This window comes from Hydra viridissima, unplaced genomic scaffold (genome assembly GCF_058129835.1).
Source record: "Hydra viridissima isolate aposymbiotic clone 2 unplaced genomic scaffold, HvirCarnegie_v1 scaffold_2, whole genome shotgun sequence".
NCBI classification, from domain to species: Eukaryota; Metazoa; Cnidaria; class Hydrozoa; order Anthoathecata; family Hydridae; genus Hydra; species Hydra viridissima.
This window is the reverse complement of record NW_028324301.1, coordinates 26,900,743-26,923,679: the sequence shown is the minus strand read 5'-3', so window position 1 is coordinate 26,923,679 and position 22,937 is coordinate 26,900,743. Positions and strand designations below refer to the sequence as shown.

The following is a 22,937-nucleotide window of genomic DNA, read 5'->3' as shown; positions in this document are numbered from 1 at the left end:
GCTCGATCTTCCTTAGTCAGTTGAACAAAAAGAAATTTTCACAACATATGATTGATTTGGTTGTCCTAGCAAGCTGTTTTAGCAAACGGCTAGAGGTTGCAACTGTTGTTCATTGAAAACGAAAAATCTAGCGTCAGCAACAAATTTTTGAATACATAATGTACGCAAAAGTGGCACTAACAAATGAAAATGTAAAAAAACTGTTTACCTTGATGCCAGACTCGCAGAGATGTTGTCGCTCGTTGCTATCGACTGCGAACAGCTTTGTTGTTTTTCGAAGTGCCTCTTCATTCTACTTATAGCCGAAGTTTTGGCTTCGAAAAAAAATACGAACGTCGTTAAGCTCAACGAGCTGCTTTAATTGTTGTTCGTGCGAAAACGAAATGCTTAAAACGGATAAAAGTGTTGGCGTAATTACACTTTTCGACCGCGATGCAGTTTGTCAACTCTAGCGTACTTTTTTGGCTCGTGGAGCAAAAGCCTCATGATAATAGCAAAGGCTTAAAATGTCTTAACATGTCAGCAAAGGCTTAATATGCTTAATAAACTGTGGTTAAGTTTTTGCGGTGCAGTTCATTTACAACTTAATTTGCAACTTGCTGGCACAAGCAAACGTTTATGACTTCTCGTTTAAGACAGTTGAGCGAAATCAGTCGACTCACTCATTCTCCCTTTTCTGTTTTGTTTTTGTTTTGTTTTTTTGTTTTTGTTTTTGTTTTTGTTTGTTTTTTTTTTTTCTTTGTTTGTCTTTTGTTTAAAATGTAAAAAACTCGAAAGGAAAGTTGTTGCTTTGTTTGCTTATTGAAAGTTTTCGCCAGTTGCAAGACTTAGTTTTGTTTTTGTTTACTTATTAAAATATCGAGGAAAATATTTGAGGACATCGCATTCTAATGGTGCCTTTATAACAACATCTAACGATTTAACGTTTAATGTTGTGCTCAAAAAAAAAATTCCTTTTATATCTCTCAATGGTCTCCAACGATAAAACTGCCGACCAATCGCAACGATTAAACAGCCAACCAATGGCAGCTCAATGGTCTCCAAACAAGAGACTGCCGACCAATGGCAGCTCAGTGGTTTGAGAAGTGAGATCATTCGATTTCCTTTTATTATCTCCAGTTTGAACTAGTGCTTGGCTTGTGGTGCAGAAACTAAAACTTCCCGTTTTTGTATTTTGTTTTGAATTTCTTTGCTTTGAGCTTTTTAATCGATCGATAGCTTTAGGAGAAAAGAAGAAACCCCTCTGACGAAGTCTTGGCTTTTTTAAAAACGCTCAAATTTTGGCAAACAAATCTCATACGAAACGCTACTTTGATGTCAAGCTTTCGTTACTCCCTACTCCCTTCTAGCGGAGGGCGGCAAAAAGGTGTTGCATCCTAGAGCTAAAAGTGAGGAGGGAAGCAAGTTTTTTTTTCGTTTTGTTTGCTTTTTTATGTTTTTTGTTTTTTTGAGGGGGGAGAGTTAGAGGGTAAGGGGGTTAGGATTAGAGGGGGTTGGGGTTACGGTTTGGAAACCTGGGGACGAGGATATCAAGCAGGAGTTTAGTGTTAAGGTTAAAGGGCCCACGAGGGGCGTCCTTCAATTGTAAAATGCCTTTAGACGCACGTGTCTAGTCGTCTCGTTGCATCGACCTAGAGGAGTTTTCTGATAGATCTTGCGCTTTGGGCTCAGTTAATCGGTCTGTATCCATTGTAAACACGGTGTCTGCCGTTAGAAAATCGTTAACCAGGCGTTTGTGAGCTTTAACAACCATCCCTTTGAGTTTAAAACGAACGTTTCTTCAAAAGCCACTCGAGATGGAGGTACTCACGGAGGTTTGTTACGGTAACAACCCTGTGGTTTGCCATCTTCTTTCTTTCCGCAGCGTCGCAAACGCATCGGCCGGTCTCTTAGGTGACGAAAAAACGTCTGATCTCTCGACTGGAATGCTTAACGTACTAAGATTAGTAAAGTTAGTACTAAGAGTTGCATCTGGCCGCCGTAATTTTCTTCGATGATGTCTTGAAAATTTCGTGACGTCGTTTTCAAACCTCTAGGGTCGATTTTAACCTTCGACCTTAAAGTCGATTTTAGCCTTCGGTGTGGCTCTGTACAACTTTTGCGGTGAAAAAGCTTGCGCGGAGTCTACAGTTGTATTTAGCCGACAGACGCTGGCAACGCAGAAACAGAATGACTCTTGGGCGGCGCAAACCGAGCGTTCAGCAAATTTCTAGCATTTTACGTCAAAGCGGACAATCTGCACGACAAATAAAGCTAACTTTCTCGTTGCAACAGTTAGTCACTGGATCGTTGGACGAGTGGTACAGCTGTTTTGCGTCGAAAGCCGACCGGTGGTCGGATGCGACTCTTCTTTTCATTCGAAAATCAGAACCTGGCCATCAGTCGTGTATCACCATCGAATGCTTAATGTAGTGATTTCTCGAAACGACAAAAGCTTGTAAAACAAACAGCTTCGCTGTACTGTTGCCTAATATGTTAACGGATGGCCAGGAACAACCTTGGTCTGTAATGAATGAGTTCGTTTTTCCATTCGAGGCACTAATTACTGCAGTTTTAAAAGTCACCTAAAGTATAAGCTCATCTCTCCATTCAAGAAAAACAAGCATCAGAGTTTCGGAAAGTTTGCATGCACGACACCACCATCGATGATACTTAAACAAACAGAAAATGAATTGCAAAACAGAACCACTGAATTGCAAAACATAACAACGGACAGCTTGTAAAATGCATGGTGATGAGCTTCTTCAATCCAATCAAGGAACCAAGCATCACAGTTTCGGCAATGGTGCATGTGCAAATCAGCAAACTGTGATACTTAATCAAACAACTTCACTGTTTTGCTTAGTTTAAGAACGGATGGCTAAGAACAACCTCGTTAGTGAGTATGAAGTCATCTCTTCATTCCAGGAATTAATAATCAGAGTTTTAGAAGTCTCTTACGTGCGATACTACTATCAACGGTACTTAATCAAACAGCCTCTCAGAATGGCCTAGTTTGAGAACGGAAGGCTAGGAACAACCTTAGTAGTGAGTCATCAGTTCAACTTTTCATTCAAGGAATTAAGCATCTAAAATCTGAAAAATAAAAAGAAGAGCTCTTTGTTAGAAGTTCTTATTTTTATTTTTCCTCAACTTCTATTTCTTTTCTTTTTTTACTTTTTTTTTTTTAATGATAGTTTTTCTTTTTTTTTATCTATTTTGTTCGTTTAAATTAATACAACAGGCGTTTTAGGTCGTTTCTGTAACATTATTTAACACTTTAAATTGTAATAAATATTTGAACAGAAGAAAATCCCTTTCGTAACGTTAAAATGTCATAAGAACATTTCATCTTTACCAAATACGCTTGTAAAAATAGTTTCACTTTTAAAGTTTGTTGTATATGTCTTTTAATTTAGTGAATCGCAATTTGGATTTTCTTAGGCGCACATCTACTTTAGTTGCTTTTTCTTAAAGAAAGGTCACCAGAGTTTTCTTACACAGCCCCTGCAGCATAATCTTTAACAAAATACTCTTTTGAAAAGTTTTACATTGAAATAAACAAAAGCCATTTGCGTAAGTAGAGATAACTTAGAGAATAAAAAGTGCATAAACGCCTCGCTACTTTGATGAAGAAGAAACGGATGACTAAATGCAACTTTTTAATTTCGTGTGCTATCTCTTTCGATTAAGGTACTTTTTGAATATTTTTTCAAAGAAATGTTAGCGTAGTTTTCCTTTTTTAAATTTAAATCATGTTTAAAGGTAGTTTTTGAATGTTTTTTCAAAGAAATGTTAGCGTAGTTTTCATCTATTAAATTTAAATCATGTTTAAAGGTAGTTTTTGAATGTTTTTTCAAAGAAATGTTAGCGTAGTTTTCATCTATTAAATCTAAATCATGTTTAAAGGTAGTTTTCGAATATTTTTTCAAAGAATTGTTAGCGTAGTTTTCCTCTTTTAGATCTAGCTTATGTTTAAGGTAGTTTTTGAGTATTTTTTCAAAGAAAAGTTAGCGTAGTTTTCCTCTTTTAGATCTAGCTTATGTTTAAGGTAGTTTTTGAGTATTTTTTCAAAGAAAAGTTAGCGTAGTTTTCCTCTTTTAGATCTAGCTTATGTTTAAGGTAGTTTTTAAATATTTTTTTAAAGAAAAGTTAGCATAGTTTTCCTCTTTTGGATATAGCTTATGTTTAAGGTAGTTTTTAAATATTTTTTTTAAAGAAAAGTTAGCGTAGTTTTCCTCCTTTAGATCTAGCTTATAATTCAGGTAGTTTTTGAATATTTTTTCAAATAAAAATTAGCAAAGTATAGTTTATTTAGCATGACATCACAAAATACTAAACTCAAAAAGGCAAGATAAAGTATAAGATAAACGTAAAATAAGATATAGATGAAACAAATGTTAGGCTGCATAAAATCAAAAACTGCATTGCCTATCATAAACACAAATGTCTAGTGAGAGCTTTTAAAGTTCGTTCTTTTCGTCTTTTAATTTGGTGAATCGCGATTTGAATTTTCTAAGGCGCACATGTCTTTCAGTTGCTTTTTTCTTAAGGAAAGGTCGCCAGAGTTTTTTTACGCAGCTCCTGCAGCATAATCTTTAACAAAATACTCTTTTGTATATCATTACATAGAAATAAACAAAAACCATATGCGTAAACAGAGATAAATTAGAACGCAAAAGTGCATAAAAAGCCTCGCTACTTTGCTATAGAAGAAGTGGATGACTGTAAATTCGTGCACTACCTCAATGGATTAAGGTATTTTTCGAAAGTTTTTTAAAAGCATAAATAGCGTAGTCTTCCTCTTTTAAATCTAGCTTATGTCTAAGGCAGTTTTTGAATAGATTTTCAAAGAAAGGTTAGCGTACTTTTCCACTTTTAAGTTTAGCTTATGTAGCTTGACAAAACAACACACAAAAAGACAAGATAAAGTATCAGATAAACGTAAAATAAAATATAAATGAAACTAAAGTTAGGCTGCATAAAAAACAAACAACTTAATAATCTACTAGACATGTTTAAGTTGAATTAAGTAAAGTCCTTTGCGCAAATTTGGGTAAATAAGAGAGTAAAAATCCATAAAAAGAAGAAGTGGATGAGTAGATACAATTTTTTAAATTTGTGTGCTATCTCTATTGAATAAGGTAGTTTTCGAGAGTTTTTTCAAAGCAAAATTAGCGTAGTGTTCCTCTTTTAAATCTAGATTATCTCAAAAATAGATTTCGAATAGTTTTTCAAAGAAAGGTTAGCGCAGCTTTCCTCTTTTAACATTAGCTTATGTAGCTTGACATCACAGAACACAAAAAGATAAAATAAAATATAAGACAAACGTAAAATGAAAAATAGATGTAGCTAAAGTTAGGCAGCATAAAAAACCAACAACATAATAATCTACTAGGCATGTTTAAATTGAATTAAATAAAATCCTTTGCGCAAAAATAGGTATGTTAGAGAGTAAAAGCGCATAGAAAGCCTCGCTACTTTGCTGTGAAAGAAGTGGATGACTAGATACAACTTTTTAAAATCCTGTGCTATCTCTATCGATTAAGGTAGTTTTCGAAAGATTTTTCAAAGCAAAAATAGCGTAGTCTTTCTCTTTTAAATCTAGATTATGTCTAAGGTAGTTTTTGAACAGCTTTTCAAAGAAAGGTTAGCGTAGCTTTCCTCTTTTAAGTTTAGCTTATGTAGCTTGACATCACAAAACACAAAATTCAAAAAGACAAAATAAAATATAAGATAAACGTAAAATAAAATATAGATGAAGCTAAAGTTAGACTGCATAAAAAAACAACAACGTAATAACCTACTAGAATCTAATAAAACCCTATGCACAAATGTAGGTATGTTAGAGAGTAAAAGTGCATAAAAAGCCTCGCTACTTTGTTTAAGGTAGTTTTTGAATAGTTTTTCAAAGAAAGCTTAGCGTAGTTTTCCTCTTTAAAGTTTGGCTTATGTAGCTTGACATCACAAAACACAAAACACTAAAAGGAAAGGTAATATAAAAGTTAATCGTAAAATAAAATGTAGGTGAAATAAATGTTAGGCTGCATAAAAGAAAAAAAAAATCGTAACATAATAATCTTCTATATATGTTTGGATTGAATTAAATGAATTCCTTTGCGTAAATATAAGCAAACTAGTGAGAAAAAGTGCATAAAGAGCCTCGCTACTTTGCTGCAGAAGTAGTGGATGACTATATGCAATTTTTTAAAATCGTGTGCTATCTCTATCGATTAAGGTAGTTTTCGAAAGTTTTTTCAAAGTAAAAATAGTGTAGTTTTCCTCTTTTAAATCTAGCTTTTGTCTAGGGTAGTTTATGAATAGATTTTCAAAGAAAGGTTAGCGTAGCATTCCACTTTTAAGTTTAGCTTAAGTTGCTTGGCATCACAAAACTCAAAACTCAAAAAGAAAAGATAAAATATATGATAAACCTAAAACATAATATAGATGAAACTAAAGTTAGGCTGCATAAAAAACCAACAACATAATAATCTACTAGGCATGTTTAAATTGAATTAAATAAAATCCTTTGCGCAAATGTAGGTATGTTAGAGAGTAAAAGTGCATGAAAAGCCTCGCTACTTTGTTAAAGGTAGTTTTTGAATAGTTTTTCAAAGCAAGTTTAGCGTAGTTTTCCTCTTTTATGTTTAGACTATGTAGCTTGACATCACAGAACACAAAGCTCAAAAAGGCAAGATAAAATATAAGTTAATCGTAAAATATAGATGTAACAAAGTTTAGACTGCATAAAAAACCAACAACATAATAATCTACTAGGCATGTTTAAGTTGAATTAAATAATGTCCTTTGCGCAAATATAGGAAAGTTAGAGTAAAAATCCATAAAAAGCCTCGATACTTTGCTGAAGAAGAAGATGACTATATGCAACTTTTTAAAATTGTGAGCTATCTATATCGATTTAGGTCCTTTTTGAGTACTTTTTCAAAGAAAAGTTAGCGCAGTTTTCCCCTTTTAAGATTAGATTATGAAGCTTGACATAACAAAACACAAAACTAACAAAGGCAAGATAAAATATAAGGTAAACGCAATATAATGTATAGATGAAACTAAAGTTAGGCTGCATAAAACAAACGGGTAACAATACTCTTCTATGTATGTTTACATTGAGTTAAATAAAATCCTTTGCGCAAATATAGGTATGTTAGAGAATAAAAGTGCATAAAAAGCCTCAGTACTTTGCTGTAGAAGAAGTGGATGAGTAGATACAATTTTTTAAATTTGTGTGCTATCTCTATCGAATAAGTTAGTTTTCGAGAGTTTTTTCAAAGCAAAATTAGCGTAGTGTTCCTCTTTTAAATCTAGATTATCTCAAAAATAGATTTCGAATAGTTTTTCAAAGAAAGGTTAGCGCAGCTTTCCTCTTTTAACATTAGCTTATGTAGCTTGACATCACAGAACACAAAAAGATAAAATAAAATATAAGACAAACGTAAAATGAAAAATAGATGTAGCTAAAGTTAGGCTGCATAAAAAACCAACAACATAATAATCTACTAGGCATGTTTAAATTGAATTAAATAAAATCCTTTGCGCAAAAATAGGTATGTTAGAGAGTAAAAGCGCATAAAAAGCCTCGCTACTTTGTTAAAGGTAGTTTTTGAATAGTTTTTCAAAGACAGGTTAGCGTAAATTTCCTCTTTAAAGTTTAGCTTATGTAGCTTGACATCACAAAATATAAAACTCAAAAAGACAAGATAAAATATAAGATAAACGCAAAATAAAATATAGATGAAACTAAAGTTAGGCTGCATACAAAACCAACAACATAATATTCTACTAGTTATGTTTAAATTGAATTAAATAAAATCCTTTACGCAAATATAGGTAAGTTAGAGAGTAAAAGTGCATAAAAAGCTTTACTTTGCTGAAGAAGAAGATGAATAGATGCAACTTTTTAAATTCGTGAGCTATCTCTATCGGTGTAAGGTAGTTTTTGAACAATTTTTCAAAGAAAAGTTAGCCTAGTTTTCTTCTTTTAAGTTTAAATTATGTAGCTTGACATCACAAAATACAAAACTCAAAAAGACAAGATAAAATATAAGATAAACGCAAAATAAAATATAGATGAAACTAAAGTTAGGCTGCATACAAAACCAACAACATAATATTCTACTAGAAAAGTTAGCCTAGTTTCCTTCTTTTAAGTTTAGATTATGTAGCTTGACATCACAAAACACAAAAAGGCAAGATAAAATACAAGGTAAACGTAAAATAAAATAGAAGTCAAACAAAAGTTAGGTTGCATAAATACAAAAACTGCATTGCCAAAAATAGAATTTGTTGTCTAGAAAGACCTTTTAAACTTTGTTTCTTTCGTTTTTTGACTTAGTGAATCGCGATCTGGTTTTTCTTAGGCGCGCTTGTTTCTTAGTTGTTTTTTTTGTAAAGAAACTTTATTCAGACGTTTTTTTTTACGCAACTCCTTTAACATTATTTTTAACAAAGTATTCTTTTATACGTGTTTACATTGAAATAAAACCCTTTGCGTAAATAGAGATAAATTAGAGAGCAAAAGTACATAAAAAGCCTCGCTACTTTGCAGAAGAAGAATTGGATGGCAAGATTCGTGTGCTTTCTCTTTCGTTTAAGGTACTTCTTGAATATTTTTTCAAAGAAAAGTTAGCGTAGTTTTCCCCTTTTAAGTTTAGCTTACGCAGCTTGACATCACAAAACGCAAAAACCAATAAGGCATGATAAAATACAAGATAAACGTAAAATAAAATAGAAGTGAAACAAAAGTTAGACTGCATAAAAACAAAAAAAAAAAAAAAAACATAATATACTTCTATGTATGTTTACATTGAACTAAATAAAATCCTTTGTGTAAAGATATGAAAAAATAGAGAGTAAGAGTTCATAAAAAAAGCCTCGCTATTTTGCTGAAGAAGAAATGGATGTCTAGATCTTTTAAAATAAGGAACTTTTTGATTTCTTTTTCCGAAAAATGGTTGGAGCAGTTTTCCTTTTTTAAATTTCACTTATGCAGTTTAACATCACAGGAAATATTATTTTGCTTTTTAACAAACTCTTAAAAACATCAGAAGTAATTCTAAATGCAACTCTATTAAAAGTTTTCACAGAATAACAAAACGACTTCTTTTTTTTTTTTTTAAAGATAAAAAAAAGTTTGAACTATCTTTAAATAAGAAATGTGAGAACAGTTTAACAGAACTTCTTGTTTATTATGTCTTTAGCGAAACAGATAAAAATATTTGCAAAAGCATAGATAAAACAAACTACACAAAAGGCCCATCTTTATTGCCAAACTGAACAAACTTATCTAAACTACATAAATGGTTTCACGATATTGCCATATTGAACAAACTTTTCTAAACTACCCTCTTTTTGAATTTTTAGCTTCATGTTTTTAATTTTGTCTTTAATATGGCTTTGGTAGGAGTACTTTTGCAAGACATGAATGAGCTTGTCACTGCTATGATTTGCCAAGATGCCAAGGTAATCTTTGTACGAGCAACTTGAGCTTACATCTGTAAACACGTCTTGCAAGATGTATGCCAACACCAAAGCTGCACATCGTGGAAAACTTCTGGTGTTGAACCATTCGTTGTGGCCAGGGCAAGCATTCAGCTCTTCAACTATTTCATCTAAAATTTTACAAACTCAAGTCATAACACAAAGTGATTAAATCAAATATTCATTTGGTTCTGAAGTAAGACAAGATTTATTCTGTTTTTTTATTTATTTTTTTTTGTTGACCTTATTGTTTGCACTGATAGCAATAACTGGTTTTTGAAAGATTACCTAAATGGCATTGGCTAACTTCTGCTTTGTTTTCCTTTGTTCTTGGCTGAGTTGATCCTGAAATAAAATAAAACCATGTTCATTTTTCTAATTCATAAAAACCATCAACAGTTTCTAAGTGTTAGAGATGATAACAAGCTGTGCATGATTTCTAACGGTGATGTTTCTAACTTCATCATTAGAAATCGGGTAGACACAACTTTCTAAAAGTGCACTTAGCAATGATGGCTAGTTTTTGTTAACAGTTAACCATCTGAAATTGTGCAAGAAGAGGTTTGTGTTTATATATCTTTGTATAAATTAGGTTTTACATTACCGATGAGTTCTTGAGTGAAAGATGGCATTTCCAACTTGATTTTTTTTCTTCTTGGATCTTTTACTTCTAAAACATAATCAGTTTTAGTATCATTCACTTGTATAAACATTTAAGCAATCACAGAATTAGTCCTGCAACAAATACATACACACTTCTGTGTTGTTTTTTTGTTTTGTTTTGTTTTTTTTACAGCTCTAACAATAACAATAGAGCAAGGAGTTGATTTGGGCATTTTCATTTTTTGAAAGCGTGTTGAGATTTGCATAAAAATCAAAAATCAAAAATCAAAAAGAATTTACCTCTGGATGTAGAGGCAAGACTTTGGCTAAATAGGCTACCAACAGATTGAACAGCATAAGGTGAGAGCTGCTTTGCAAGAACAGTACCAGCCTGTTGGACAGGAACAGCTGAAACTGGATCAGATGAAAGAAACAAACTGGGTTTGGCCAATGTTTGCTGAAAAGCAACAAGGCTAGGAGTCAGAGGAACAGAAAAGACCTCTTTTGAAGGACAGAAAGCGACTTGCTGAGAAGGAGAAGCAGAAACAGGTTTGGCAACCACTTGCTCATTAAAGTAAACTGGAGAAAGTTTTGCATGGTGTTCAATAAAATCCGGTTCATCAGGAAATAATGTTAATGCAAGAGGAGAACAAGCTGTGCCAACAGGAACAGCTAGAGTCTGATCTACATCCATACAAACAGCTTGTTCGTTAGGAACTAGTTGTGCAAGAGCAGGGGATAGTTCAAGAACTGGACCAGCGATTGTTTGTTCAGATGGAACAGACGAAACAGGAGTTGAGGTAGGTTCACACAAGAAATCTACGGCATGGTCGTTGCTATCCTCTAAAGGAACATTGTTTTCTACAGCTGGAGAAAACGGAACCACTGTGGTACAGCTGAAAGTAGCAGCACATTCTTCAGAGTCAGAACCGGAGTCTAAATCTTCCTCAAAGATGTCCTCAACCTCATGAAAACCGTACTCCTCTGCATTAGTTTGGAGCCAGTCCATCACATCCTTCTCCTTCTTTGGTGGTCTCTCAGACTTTTCAACAGTCAAAGACTCTATGACTCCGAAGGACTGTCCGATGCCCAGGGCAAAGCGCAACTCCTCTGCAGCGTTCCACTGGGACACATAAAAGCTATCCATTGTGTTCCTGCTGTGCTTCATGTAGAGTGTAGCAAACCGCTCGCGATCTTCTTTGCTGTTGTTGGCAAAGTAAGTGGCTATCGAACCGCGAATGCAAGTGGGAGTAAGACGCTTCATGGGAATGTTTACTTGGCTTTTTCTGAAGCAGGACGTCAGGCAAGAGGAGATAGCAGAGGAACCCATCTGGTAAACAGGCACTCTAGTTGCACCGAGTGTCACACATTCGTCTTTGTTGGGTCTCATCGATGGAAAAAGGGGCCTGTAGCAGTCGCTCAACTCCAAAACAGTCTTGGTGTCTGCAGCCATGTAGTGAGAGTCGTTGACAAGAAGGTCTCTGTATCTCAGCAAATAAATATCGATCAACACTTTCAAGTCGTTCGGCACTAGAATGTTTTTGGCTCCGTACTTGTATGCTGTTTTGTAGCGCTCTTGCACAATGCAATATCCACACTCACTCTTCTCAGCAGCCATGTAGTCTCTAATGTTTAAAAGAGCAATGTTAGATTTTCTTAAACTGTTAATTACAGTGACAGAGAGCAGAAGATGGTTTCGTAGAGACACAGCATTGTCTCTAGTCGGTGTAAGAGACGGCTTTCTAATCGATTCCACTAACTGTCTTACGTATGCAGACTTGCCATATTCGTTCAGCAAACTGACATTGATGATGTTGATGCATTTTTTGCTTTTCACAAGGCTCCTCCTCAAAGAACGAAAGGGCCTCAGCACTTTTTGTAACTCCTCCACCTTGCAGCGCAAACGTCGGATGGCCTCATGAGAAAGTCCGAAATAGACATTCCTGGCTTCACTGAAACGAAACAGGAGACAAAGGTAGACAAGGCGGTTGTACAACGTGTGACAAGACATGGCTTTTGTTTGGTCAAGTTCACTCAGCTTGGAATTGAGCTGAATGTTTTTAAAGTGCATGGAAAAGTATCTATCCTCCAAAACGTTGGAATTGGTGAGAGCGTTCGGGTGCAGCGTCAGCGTGCTGTCACAACATGTCAATATTTCAACAACTGCATTTTTGTAGATCTTTGCTTGTGACAAAGTGTTGTTGTTGGCTACCACAAGCCACTTTTCAAAATCTCTGAAGAGCTCATCTGCTGACTGGTAATAAAAGTGAAAAGCATCTTTGTCCAGCTGAAACAAGAGTCTCTTATCTTCTGTCAAGACGGAGGAGTTGGAAACCAAGTGCTTTAAGGAATTAAAATCAGAGTCTAGGACGGATTCGGTGTTCAGCTCTTTGTTTTCTACAGAGGTGCAGTGGTTTGCAGAAGGAGCCTCGGACGAACCAGCAACTGATGAGGGCAAGCTTAAAAGAGGATCAGAGGAAAGAACCGGAGAAGAAAAAGAGGAGGAAGGCCCAGGAGCAGAGGATGCAGAGCCTGATGCAGACGCTTGTTCAGCTACTGGCTTAATACCAAAGAAGGCAGGTCGAATAAATTGAGGGACATAGAGCTTGTCGTTGTCGTATCGCTTTGCCTCTGCAATCTTTTGTTTGATCGTCTTGGAATCGTAGAAATGAGTCTCTTTCAAGTGTATGTCCAGTCGGTCGTAATACTTCCAACATTGCAAACAGGGGTAAGGTTTTGGACAGCCGGACTTGCGTTCGAGACGAGCATGCTGAAACTTCCTGACCATTGCAGAGTAAAAGATGGAAGCTTCATCCAAAGTCCAAGAATGATCTTTTTTAGTCAAGTGTCTTTTAATGCTTGTGGAGGAATGTTTGCACAAAGGCATCGGACAGCTAACAGCGTACCTCTTCTTGGTACCATAGAAAGGTACAACCCTGTTTACGGAGCCACACGCTGCAACTAATGCGGCCCTGACTTTGTTTTTGAGCTTTAAGTCTCTCTGTTCTTGTGACTGCCTTCTTTTCTTTTTTTTCGCTTTAGAGTTCGGAGAAGGGGCAACAACAGTGTTGTTTTCTTGTGAAGAAGACATGTTCAGGTGTTTGTTTGCAACGGTTTATGCTAAAAAAAAGAAGACAGTTAGTGAGAGTGTTTTTCTTCTGCCTGCATCCTGGAATCCTGGAATGTTTACAACTGCAGGGAAGAGCTGTGTTTTTTCGAATCCTCTGCAAAAGAGAAAAAAGAAAGAAAAGAGAGCAACAAGAAGAAACAAAGTTTCCACTAGCAAATGAAAAAGAATGAGAGCAACTAGCATTACATGCATGGTGGCAGCAGTGATTGCTATTATGAGAAGGAGAATGAGAAAAAAAAAAAAAAAAAAGAAACAAATAAATAAAGAGATGGAGTTTGAGAGGATCTCGCAACCATATGACTCAAAGAAAGAAACTGTGTTGAAAAAAGGCAAGAGAGGGCAAATAGAACTTGCTAACAAGGACAAATGACAGACATAACTACAACAGTAACAACTCTCATTGCAAGCATAATAACAACAGCATCAGCATCACTGACTCAGAGAGTGTTGACATAACAAAAAAGAAAACAAAAGTACAAGCCAAGTGGGGGAACATTAACAAACACTCATTGCAACTATAACAACAACAACAACAACAGCAACAGCATCACTGACTCAGAGGGTATTGATAAAAAAAAACAAGCAAAACAAAAACAAACAAAAAAACAAATAAAAAAACAAAACAAGCAAATTGGGTGAACAGTAACAACTCTCATTGCAAGCATAATAACAACAACAGCATCAGCATCAGCATCACTGACTCAGAGAGTGTTGACAAAATAAAATAGACAATAAGCAAGCAAAGTGGGTGAACAGTAACAACTCTCACTGCAAGCATAATAACAACAACAGCATCAGCATCAGCATCACTGACTCAGAGAGTGTTGATAAAATAAAACAGATTATAAACAAACAAAGTGGGTGAACAGTAACAGCTCTCATTGAAAGCATAATAACAACAACAGCATCACTAACTCAGAGGATATATAAAAAAACAAACAAACAAACAAACAAAACAAAAACAAAAAAAAAACAAGCAAAGTGGCTGAACAGTAACAGCTATCATTGCAAGTAAAATAACAACAACAGCATCAGCAACATCATCACTGACTCAGAGAGTGGTGATAAAATAAAACAGATTAAAAAACAAGCAAAGTGGCTAAACAGTAACAACTATAAATACAAGTAAAATGACAAAAGCAGCAACAGCATCACTAACTCGCAGGGTGTTGATAAAAAAAAAAGCAACAAACAAATAAAGCAAGCAAAGTGGGTGAACATTAACACTCATTGCAACTATAATAACACCAACAGCAACAGCATCAGTGACTCAAAGGGTGTTGATAAACAAAAACAAAGGCACAAACAAAACAAGCAGAGTGGGTGAACATTAACAACACTTATTGCAAGCATAATAACAACAACAGCATCAGCATCACTGACTCAGAGAGTGTTGATAAAATAAAATAGATTATAAACATGCCAAGTTTGTGAACATTAACAAACACTCATTGCAACTATAACAACGACTACAGCAACAGCATCACTTACTCAGAGAGTGTTGAGAAAAAAAACAACAAAAAAAACAAAAACAAAACAAAACAGAAAACAGAAGTACAAGCCAAGGGGGGGAACATTAACAAACACTCATTGCAACTATAACAACAACAACAGCAACAGCATCACTTACTCAGAGGATATTGATAAAAAAAACAAACAAACAAACAAACAAAACAAGCAAAGTGGCTGAACAGTAACAGCTATCATTGCAAGTAAAATAACAACAACAGCATCAGCAACATCATCACTGACTCAGAGAGTGGTGATAAAATAAAACAGATTAAAAAACAAGCAAAGTGGCTGAACAGTAACAACTATAAATACAAGTAAAATGACAAAAGCAGCAACAGCATCACTAACTCGCAGGGTGTTGATAAAAAAAAAAGCAACAAACAAATAAAGCAAGCAAAGTGGGTGAACATTAACACTCATTGCAACTATAATAACACCAACAGCAACAGCATCAGTGACTCAAAGGGTGTTGATAAACAAAAACAAAAGCACAAACAAAACAAGCAAAGTGGGTGAACATTAACAACACTTATTGCAAGCACAATAACAACAACAGCATCAGCATCACTGACTCAGAGAGTGTTGATAAAACAAAATAGATTATAAACAAGCCAAGTTGGTGAACATTAACAAACACTCATTGCAACTGTAATATAACAACAGCAACAGCATCACTGACACAAAGGGTGTTGATAAACAAAAACAAAAACACAAGCAAAGTGGGTGAACATTAACAACACTCATTGCAACTATAACAACAACAACAGCAACAGCATCACTGGCTCAAAGGGTGTTGATAAAATAAAGAAATAAAAACAAAACAAGCAAAGTGGGTGAACAGTAACAACTCCCATTGCAAGCATAATAACGACAACAGCAACAGCAACACCATCACTGACTCAGAGAGTGTTGATAAAATAAAATAGATTATAAACAAGCCAAGTTGGTGAACATTAACAAACACTCATTGCAACTATAACAACGACTACAGCAACAGCATCACTTACTCAGAGAGTGTTGAGAAAAAAAAAACAAAAACAAAAAAAAAACAAAACAAAACAGAAAACAAAAGTACAAGCCAAGTGGGGGAACATTAACAAACACTCATTGCAACTGTAACAACAACAACAGCAACAGCATCACTTACTCAGAGAGTGTTTATAAATAAAACAAAAAACAAAAACAAGAAACAAAAATACAAGCCAAGTGGGTGATTACTAACAGCGCTAACAGCAGCAACAACAGTGTCTTTAGAAACAACAAACAAGTACAACAGCAACAACTGCTTTTACAGAGTATAACAATAACAACAACATGGCACTAACAACAACAAAAGGGTTGGAATAAAAACCTGTAGGCAAAAGGAGAGCTGCATTCAGACAAGATCGATTACAAAGAGGCTCTTCTTTAGGACAGAGGAGAAACTGCTTTTGAGGGACAGAGGGACTTTTGTTGTTGTGGTTGTTGTTGTTGTTGTGCAGAAACCAACAAACTTTTATTGAACCGAATATAACCGAATATAACCGAAAGTCTTGTTTGCTTCTGTTTTGTGCCATCAAGAAGGGAAAACAAAACATCACAAAACAAACGAAGCAAACGAAACAAACAAACAAACAAACGAACGAAACAAACAAACAAAAAAAAAAAAATTAAAAAAATTAACAAACAAACAAACAAACAAACAAGCAAACAAACAAAAACAAATAAGAAAAACAGAAAACGCAGTACCGAAACCTCGCCATTTTTTATCCTTCCTCAAGCTTTCTCTGGGCGCCAAAGACCGAGAAAGTTGAGCAAACGTGACGTTGAGGGGGGGAGGGGGGTACTTAAGGACAGCAGACCGACCAATGGCACGCTTAGGAGAGACCCACGTGAATGCTACATTTTCTTTCTATGTACGCTGAATCCGCTCAAAGTCTGGAATTTCCAGCATTCACGTGTCATCACTCCAGCCACCAGATTGGCCCACACTTTGCACACTTTCAAGACTAGAAACTCACTTGTGCTCAATTTGAGCAAAAAAAAAAAAAAACTAAGTCTCGCATGGCGACAACTTTTCCAAAAGCAAACAAAGGCAAACGAAGGCAAACGAAGAAAAAACAAAAACAAATAAACAAAAACAAAACCGAATAGGGAGAGAGAGAGTGAGTCGACTCATTTCTTTCGACTGCCTTAAACGAGAAGTCTAAAACGTTTAAAAGTTGAAAACTAAGTTTTTTAAATGAACTGCACCGAAAAAACTTTACGACAGTTTAGCTGGTTAAAAACGCAGAGGAAAATATTTTATAAAATTTAAGCGTTCTAAAGATGTCCATTTTTGTTTTTGTTTTTTTTATTTTGGTTTGTTTCTGGCTTGTTTCTTTCTTTAAATTCTAGCGATCGAGCATATTTGAACGGTTTCATCAACCTGTCGGCGCACGTGCTCGAGAGCTAGAACTTTGATTGCTTTTGTTGTTGAGAATTGAGAATGTCCGAGCAGGTTTTTTTATCGATTTCATCGCTTGTGGCGAGGCAAAAATCAAAACGCTTTTTGGACGAAAGAAAAGAGATTAAAAGGAAAAAAGAGAAGAAAAAAAAAACAAAAAAATAGGTTATGTGTTATGAACATTTATTTTCTCACGCGATGACGTCTAGTTTTGTTAGAGTAATTAAAATATGGTATCAAGTTTGTAATTTCTATCTTATTTTTAGTTACGGATAATTGCCAATTATGTCACGTTTAGTATACACAACGCTGTTTTCTTAATAGCAATATGATACAAACAAGTTATAAAAAAAAAAGCGTTCGCTCGATCTTCCTTAGTCAGTTGAACAAAAAGAAATTTTCACAACATATGATTGATTTGGTTGTCCTAGCAAGCTGTTTTAGCAAACGACTAGAGGTTGCAACTGTTGTTCATTGAAAACGAAAAATCTAGCGTCAGCAAGAAATTTTTGAATACATAATGTACACAAAAGTGGCACTTACAAATGAAAATGTAAAAAAAAACTGTTTACCTTGATGCCAGACTCGCAGAGATGTTGTCGCTCGTTGCTATCGACTGCGAACAGCTTTGTTGTTTTTCGAAGTGCCTCTTCATTCTACTTATAGCCGAAGTTTTGGCTTCGAAAAAAATACGAACGTCGTTAAGCTCAACGAGCTGCTTTAATTGTTGTTCGTGCGAAAACGAAATGCTTAAAACGGATAAAAGTGTTGGCGTAATTACACTTTTCGACCGCGATGCAGTTTGTCAACTCTAGCGTACTTTTTTGGCTCGTGGAGCAAAAGCCTCATGATAATAGCAAAGGCTTAAAATGTCTTAACATGTCAGCAAAGGCTTAATATGCTTAATAAACTGTGGTTAAGCTTTTGCGGTGCAGTTCATTTACAACTTAATTTGCAACTTGCTGGCACAAGCAAACGTTTATGACTTCTCGTTTAAGACAGTTGAGCGAAATCAGTCGACTCACTCATTCTCCCTTTTCTGTTTTGTTTTTGTTTTGTTTTTTTGTTTTTGTTTTTGTTTTTGTTTGTTTTTTTTTTTTCTTTGTTTGTCTTTTGTTTAAAATGTAAAAAACTCGAAAGGAAAGTTGTTGCTTTGTTTGCTTATTGAAAGTTTTCGCCAGTTGCAAGACTTAGTTTTGTTTTTGTTTACTTATTAAAATATCGAGGAAAATATTTGAGGACATCGCATTCTAATGGTGCCTTTATAACAACATCTAACGATTTAACGTTTAATGTTGTGCTCAAAAAAAAAATTCCTTTTATATCTCTCAATGGTCTCCAACGATAAAACTGCCGACCAATCGCAACGATTAAACAGCCAACCAATGGCAGCTCAATGGTCTCCAAACAAGAGACTGCCGACCAATGGCAGCTCAGTGGTTTGAGAAGTGAGATCATTCGATTTCCTTTTATTATCTCCAGTTTGAACTAGTGCTTGGCTTGTGGTGCAGAAACTAAAACTTCCCGTTTTTGTATTTTGTTTTGAATTTCTTTGCTTTGAGCTTTTTAATCGATCGATAGCTTTAGGAGAAAAGAAGAAACCCCTCTGACGAAGTCTTGGCTTTTTTAAAAACGCTCAAATTTTGGCAAACAAATCTCATACGAAACGCTACTTTGATGTCAAGCTTTCGTTACTCCCTACTCCCTTCTAGCGGAGGGCGGCAAAAAGGTGTTGCATCCTAGAGCTAAAAGTGAGGAGGGAAGCAAGTTTTTTTTTCGTTTTGTTTGCTTTTTTATGTTTTTTGTTTTTTTGAGGGGGGAGAGTTAGAGGGTAAGGGGGTTAGGATTAGAGGGGGTTGGGGTTACGGTTTGGAAACCTGGGGACGAGGATATCAAGCAGGAGTTTAGTGTTAAGGTTAAAGGGCCCACGAGGGGCGTCCTTCAATTGTAAAATGCCTTTAGACGCACGTGTCTAGTCGTCTCGTTGCATCGACCTAGAGGAGTTTTCTGATAGATCTTGCGCTTTGGGCTCAGTTAATCGGTCTGTATCCATTGTAAACACGGTGTCTGCCGTTAGAAAATCGTTAACCAGGCGTTTGTGAGCTTTAACAACCATCCCTTTGAGTTTAAAACGAACGTTTCTTCAAAAGCCACTCGAGATGGAGGTACTCACGGAGGTTTGTTACGGTAACAACCCTGTGGTTTGCCATCTTCTTTCTTTCCGCAGCGTCGCAAACGCATCGGCCGGTCTCTTAGGTGACGAAAAAAACGTCTGATCTCTCGACTGGAATGCTTAACGTACTAAGATTAGTAGAGTTAGTACTAAGAGTTGCATCTGGCCGCCGTAATTTTCTTCGATGATGTCTTGAAAATTTCGTGACGTCGTTTTCAAACCTCTAGGGTCGATTTTAACCTTCGACCTTAAAGTCGATTTTAGCCTTCGGTGTGGCTCTGTACAACTTTTGCGGTGAAAAAGCTTGCGCGGAGTCTACAGTTGTATTTAGCCGACAGACGCTGGCAACGCAGAAACAGAATGACTCTTGGGCGGCGCAAACCGAGCGTTCAGCAAATTTCTAGCATTTTACGTCAAAGCGGACAATCTGCACGACAAATAAAGCTAACTTTCTCGTTGCAACAGTTAGTCACTGGATCGTTGGACGAGTGTGTACAGCTGTTTTGCGTCGAAAGCCGACCGGTGGTCGGATGCGACTCTTCTTTTCATTCGAAAATCAGAACCTGGCCATCAGTCGTGTATCACCATCGAATGCTTAATGTAGTGATTTCTCGAAACGACAAAAGCTTGTAAAACAAACAGCTTCGCTGTACTGTTGCCTAATATGTTAACGGATGGCCAGGAACAACCTTGGTCTGTAATGAATGAGTTCGTTTTTCCATTCGAGGCACTAATTACTGCAGTTTTAAAAGTCACCTAAAGTATAAGCTCATCTCTCCATTCAAGAAAAACAAGCATCAGAGTTTCGGAAAGTTTGCATGCACGACACCACCATCGATGATACTTAAACAAACAGAAAATGAATTGCAAAACAGAACCACTGAATTGCAAAACATAACAACGGACAGCTTGTAAAATGCATGGTGATGAGCTTCTTCAATCCAATCAAGGAACCAAGCATCACAGTTTCGGCAATGGTGCATGTGCAAATCAGCAAACTGTGATACTTAATCAAACAACTTCACTGTTTTGCTTAGTTTAAGAACGGATGGCTAAGAACAACCTCGTTAGTGAGTATGAAGTCATCTCTTCATTCCAGGAATTAATAATAATCAGAGTTTTAGAAGTCTCTTACGTGCGATACTACTATCAACGGTACTTAATCAAACAGCCTCTCAGAATGGCCTAGTTTGAGAACGGAAGGCTAGGAACAACCTTAGTAGTGAGTCATCAGTTCAACTTTTCATTCAAGGAATTAAGCATCTAAAATCTGAAAAATAAAAAGAAGAGCTCTTTGTTAGAAGTTCTTATTTTTATTTTTCCTCAACTTCTATTTCTTTTCTTTTTTTACTTTTTTTTTTTTAATGATAGTTTTTCTTTTTTTTTATCTATTTTGTTCGTTTAAATTAATACAACAGGCGTTTTAGGTCGTTTCTGTAACATTATTTAACACTTTAAATTGTAATAAATATTTGAACAGAAGAAAATCCCTTTCGTAACGTTAAAATGTCATAAGAACATTTCATCTTTACCAAATACGCTTGTAAAAATAGTTTCACTTTTAAAGTTTGTTGTATATGTCTTTTAATTTAGTGAATCGCAATTTGGATTTTCTTAGGCGCACATCTACTTTAGTTGCTTTTTCTTAAAGAAAGGTCACCAGAGTTTTCTTACACAGCCCCTGCAGCATAATCTTTAACAAAATACTCTTTTGAAAAGTTTTACATTGAAATAAACAAAAGCCATTTGCGTAAGTAGAGATAACTTAGAGAATAAAAAGTGCATAAACGCCTCGCTACTTTGATGAAGAAGAAACGGATGACTAAATGCAACTTTTTAATTTCGTGTGCTATCTCTTTCGATTAAGGTACTTTTTGAATATTTTTTCAAAGAAATGTTAGCGTAGTTTTCCTTTTTTAAATTTAAATCATGTTTAAAGGTAGTTTTTGAATGTTTTTTCAAAGAAATGTTAGCGTAGTTTTCATCTATTAAATTTAAATCATGTTTAAAGGTAGTTTTTGAATGTTTTTTCAAAGAAATGTTAGCGTAGTTTTCATCTATTAAATCTAAATCATGTTTAAAGGTAGTTTTCGAATATTTTTTCAAAGAATTGTTAGCGTAGTTTTCCTCTTTTAGATCTAGCTTATGTTTAAGGTAGTTTTTGAGTATTTTTTCAAAGAAAAGTTAGCGTAGTTTTCCTCTTTTAGATCTAGCTTATGTTTAAGGTAGTTTTTGAGTATTTTTTCAAAGAAAAGTTAGCGTAGTTTTCCTCTTTTAGATCTAGCTTATGTTTAAGGTAGTTTTTAAATATTTTTTTAAAGAAAAGTTAGCATAGTTTTCCTCTTTTGGATATAGCTTATGTTTAAGGTAGTTTTTAAATATTTTTTTTAAAGAAAAGTTAGCGTAGTTTTCCTCCTTTAGATCTAGCTTATAATTCAGGTAGTTTTTGAATATTTTTTCAAATAAAAATTAGCAAAGTATAGTTTATTTAGCATGACATCACAAAATACTAAACTCAAAAAGGCAAGATAAAGTATAAGATAAACGTAAAATAAGATATAGATGAAACAAATGTTAGGCTGCATAAAATCAAAAACTGCATTGCCTATCATAAACACAAATGTCTAGTGAGAGCTTTTAAAGGTCGTTCTTTTCGTCTTTTAATTTGGTGAATCGCGATTTGAATTTTCTAAGGCGCACATGTCTTTCAGTTGCTTTTTTCTTAAGGAAAGGTCGCCAGAGTTTTTTTACGCAGCTCCTGCAGCATAATCTTTAACAAAATACTCTTTTGTATATCATTACATAGAAATAAACAAAAACCATATGCGTAAACAGAGATAAATTAGAACGCAAAAGTGCATAAAAAGCCTCGCTACTTTGCTATAGAAGAAGTGGATGACTAGATACAACTTTGTAAATTCGTGCACTACCTCAATGGATTAAGGTATTTTTCGAAAGTTTTTTAAAAGCATAAATAGCGTAGTCTTCCTCTTTTAAATCTAGCTTATGTCTAAGGCAGTTTTTGAATAGATTTTCAAAGAAAGGTTAGCGTACTTTTCCACTTTTAAGTTTAGCTTATGTAGCTTGACAAAACAACACACAAAAAGACAAGATAAAGTATCAGATAAACGTAAAATAAAATATAAATGAAACTAAAGTTAGGCTGCATAAAAAACAAACAACTTAATAATCTACTAGACATGTTTAAGTTGAATTAAGTAAAGTCCTTTGCGCAAATTTGGGTAAATAAGAGAGTAAAAATCCATAAAAAGAAGAAGTGGATGAGTAGATACAATTTTTTAAATTTGTGTGCTATCTCTATTGAATAAGGTAGTTTTCGAGAGTTTTTTCAAAGCAAAATTAGCGTAGTGTTCCTCTTTTAAATCTAGATTATCTCAAAAATAGATTTCGAATAGTTTTTCAAAGAAAGGTTAGCGCAGCTTTCCTCTTTTAACATTAGCTTATGTAGCTTGACATCACAGAACACAAAAAGATAAAATAAAATATAAGACAAACGTAAAATGAAAAATAGATGTAGCTAAAGTTAGGCAGCATAAAAAACCAACAACATAATAATCTACTAGGCATGTTTAAATTGAATTAAATAAAATCCTTTGCGC

The 22,937-nt window shown here is 35.0% G+C and overlaps 1 protein-coding gene across 2 annotated transcripts; it reads right to left on the bottom strand.

Moving 5' to 3' along the window:
* Nucleotides 1–9,237: 9,237 nt before the first annotated feature.
* Nucleotides 9,238–16,520, bottom strand: LOC149892675 (uncharacterized). Of its 2 annotated transcripts, none has more exons than XM_090080039.1 (5): nt 16,448–16,520; nt 10,378–13,197; nt 10,079–10,144; nt 9,763–9,819; nt 9,238–9,605 (listed from the first exon to the last, which is right to left on the bottom strand). In XM_090080039.1, the coding sequence occupies exons 2-5, from the start codon at nt 13,166–13,168 to the stop codon at nt 9,286–9,288; spliced, it is 3,234 nt and encodes a 1,077-aa protein (XP_089936165.1). In that variant the 5' UTR covers nt 13,169–13,197; nt 16,448–16,520; the 3' UTR covers nt 9,238–9,285. The 2 variants fall into 2 exon arrangements, with proteins under 2 accessions (XP_089936165.1, XP_089936166.1); XM_090080040.1 differs by having other exon boundaries at nt 16,454–16,520.
* Nucleotides 16,521–22,937: the final 6,417 nt, after the last annotated feature.

Bases quoted from the DNA above. Each gene is read 5' to 3' on its own strand.
- LOC149892675 (XM_090080039.1), bottom strand. From the start codon at position 13,168: ATGTCTTCTTCACAAGAAAACAACACTGTTGTTGCCCCTTCTCCGAAC. The intron at 10,145-10,377 runs GTAAATTCTTTT...ATTATGTTTTAG, and splicing joins TCTTGCCTCTACATCCAGAG to AAGTAAAAGATCCAAGAAGA. The intron at 9,820-10,078 runs GTAATGTAAAAC...ATTTTATTTCAG, and splicing joins TTTCACTCAAGAACTCATCG to GATCAACTCAGCCAAGAACA.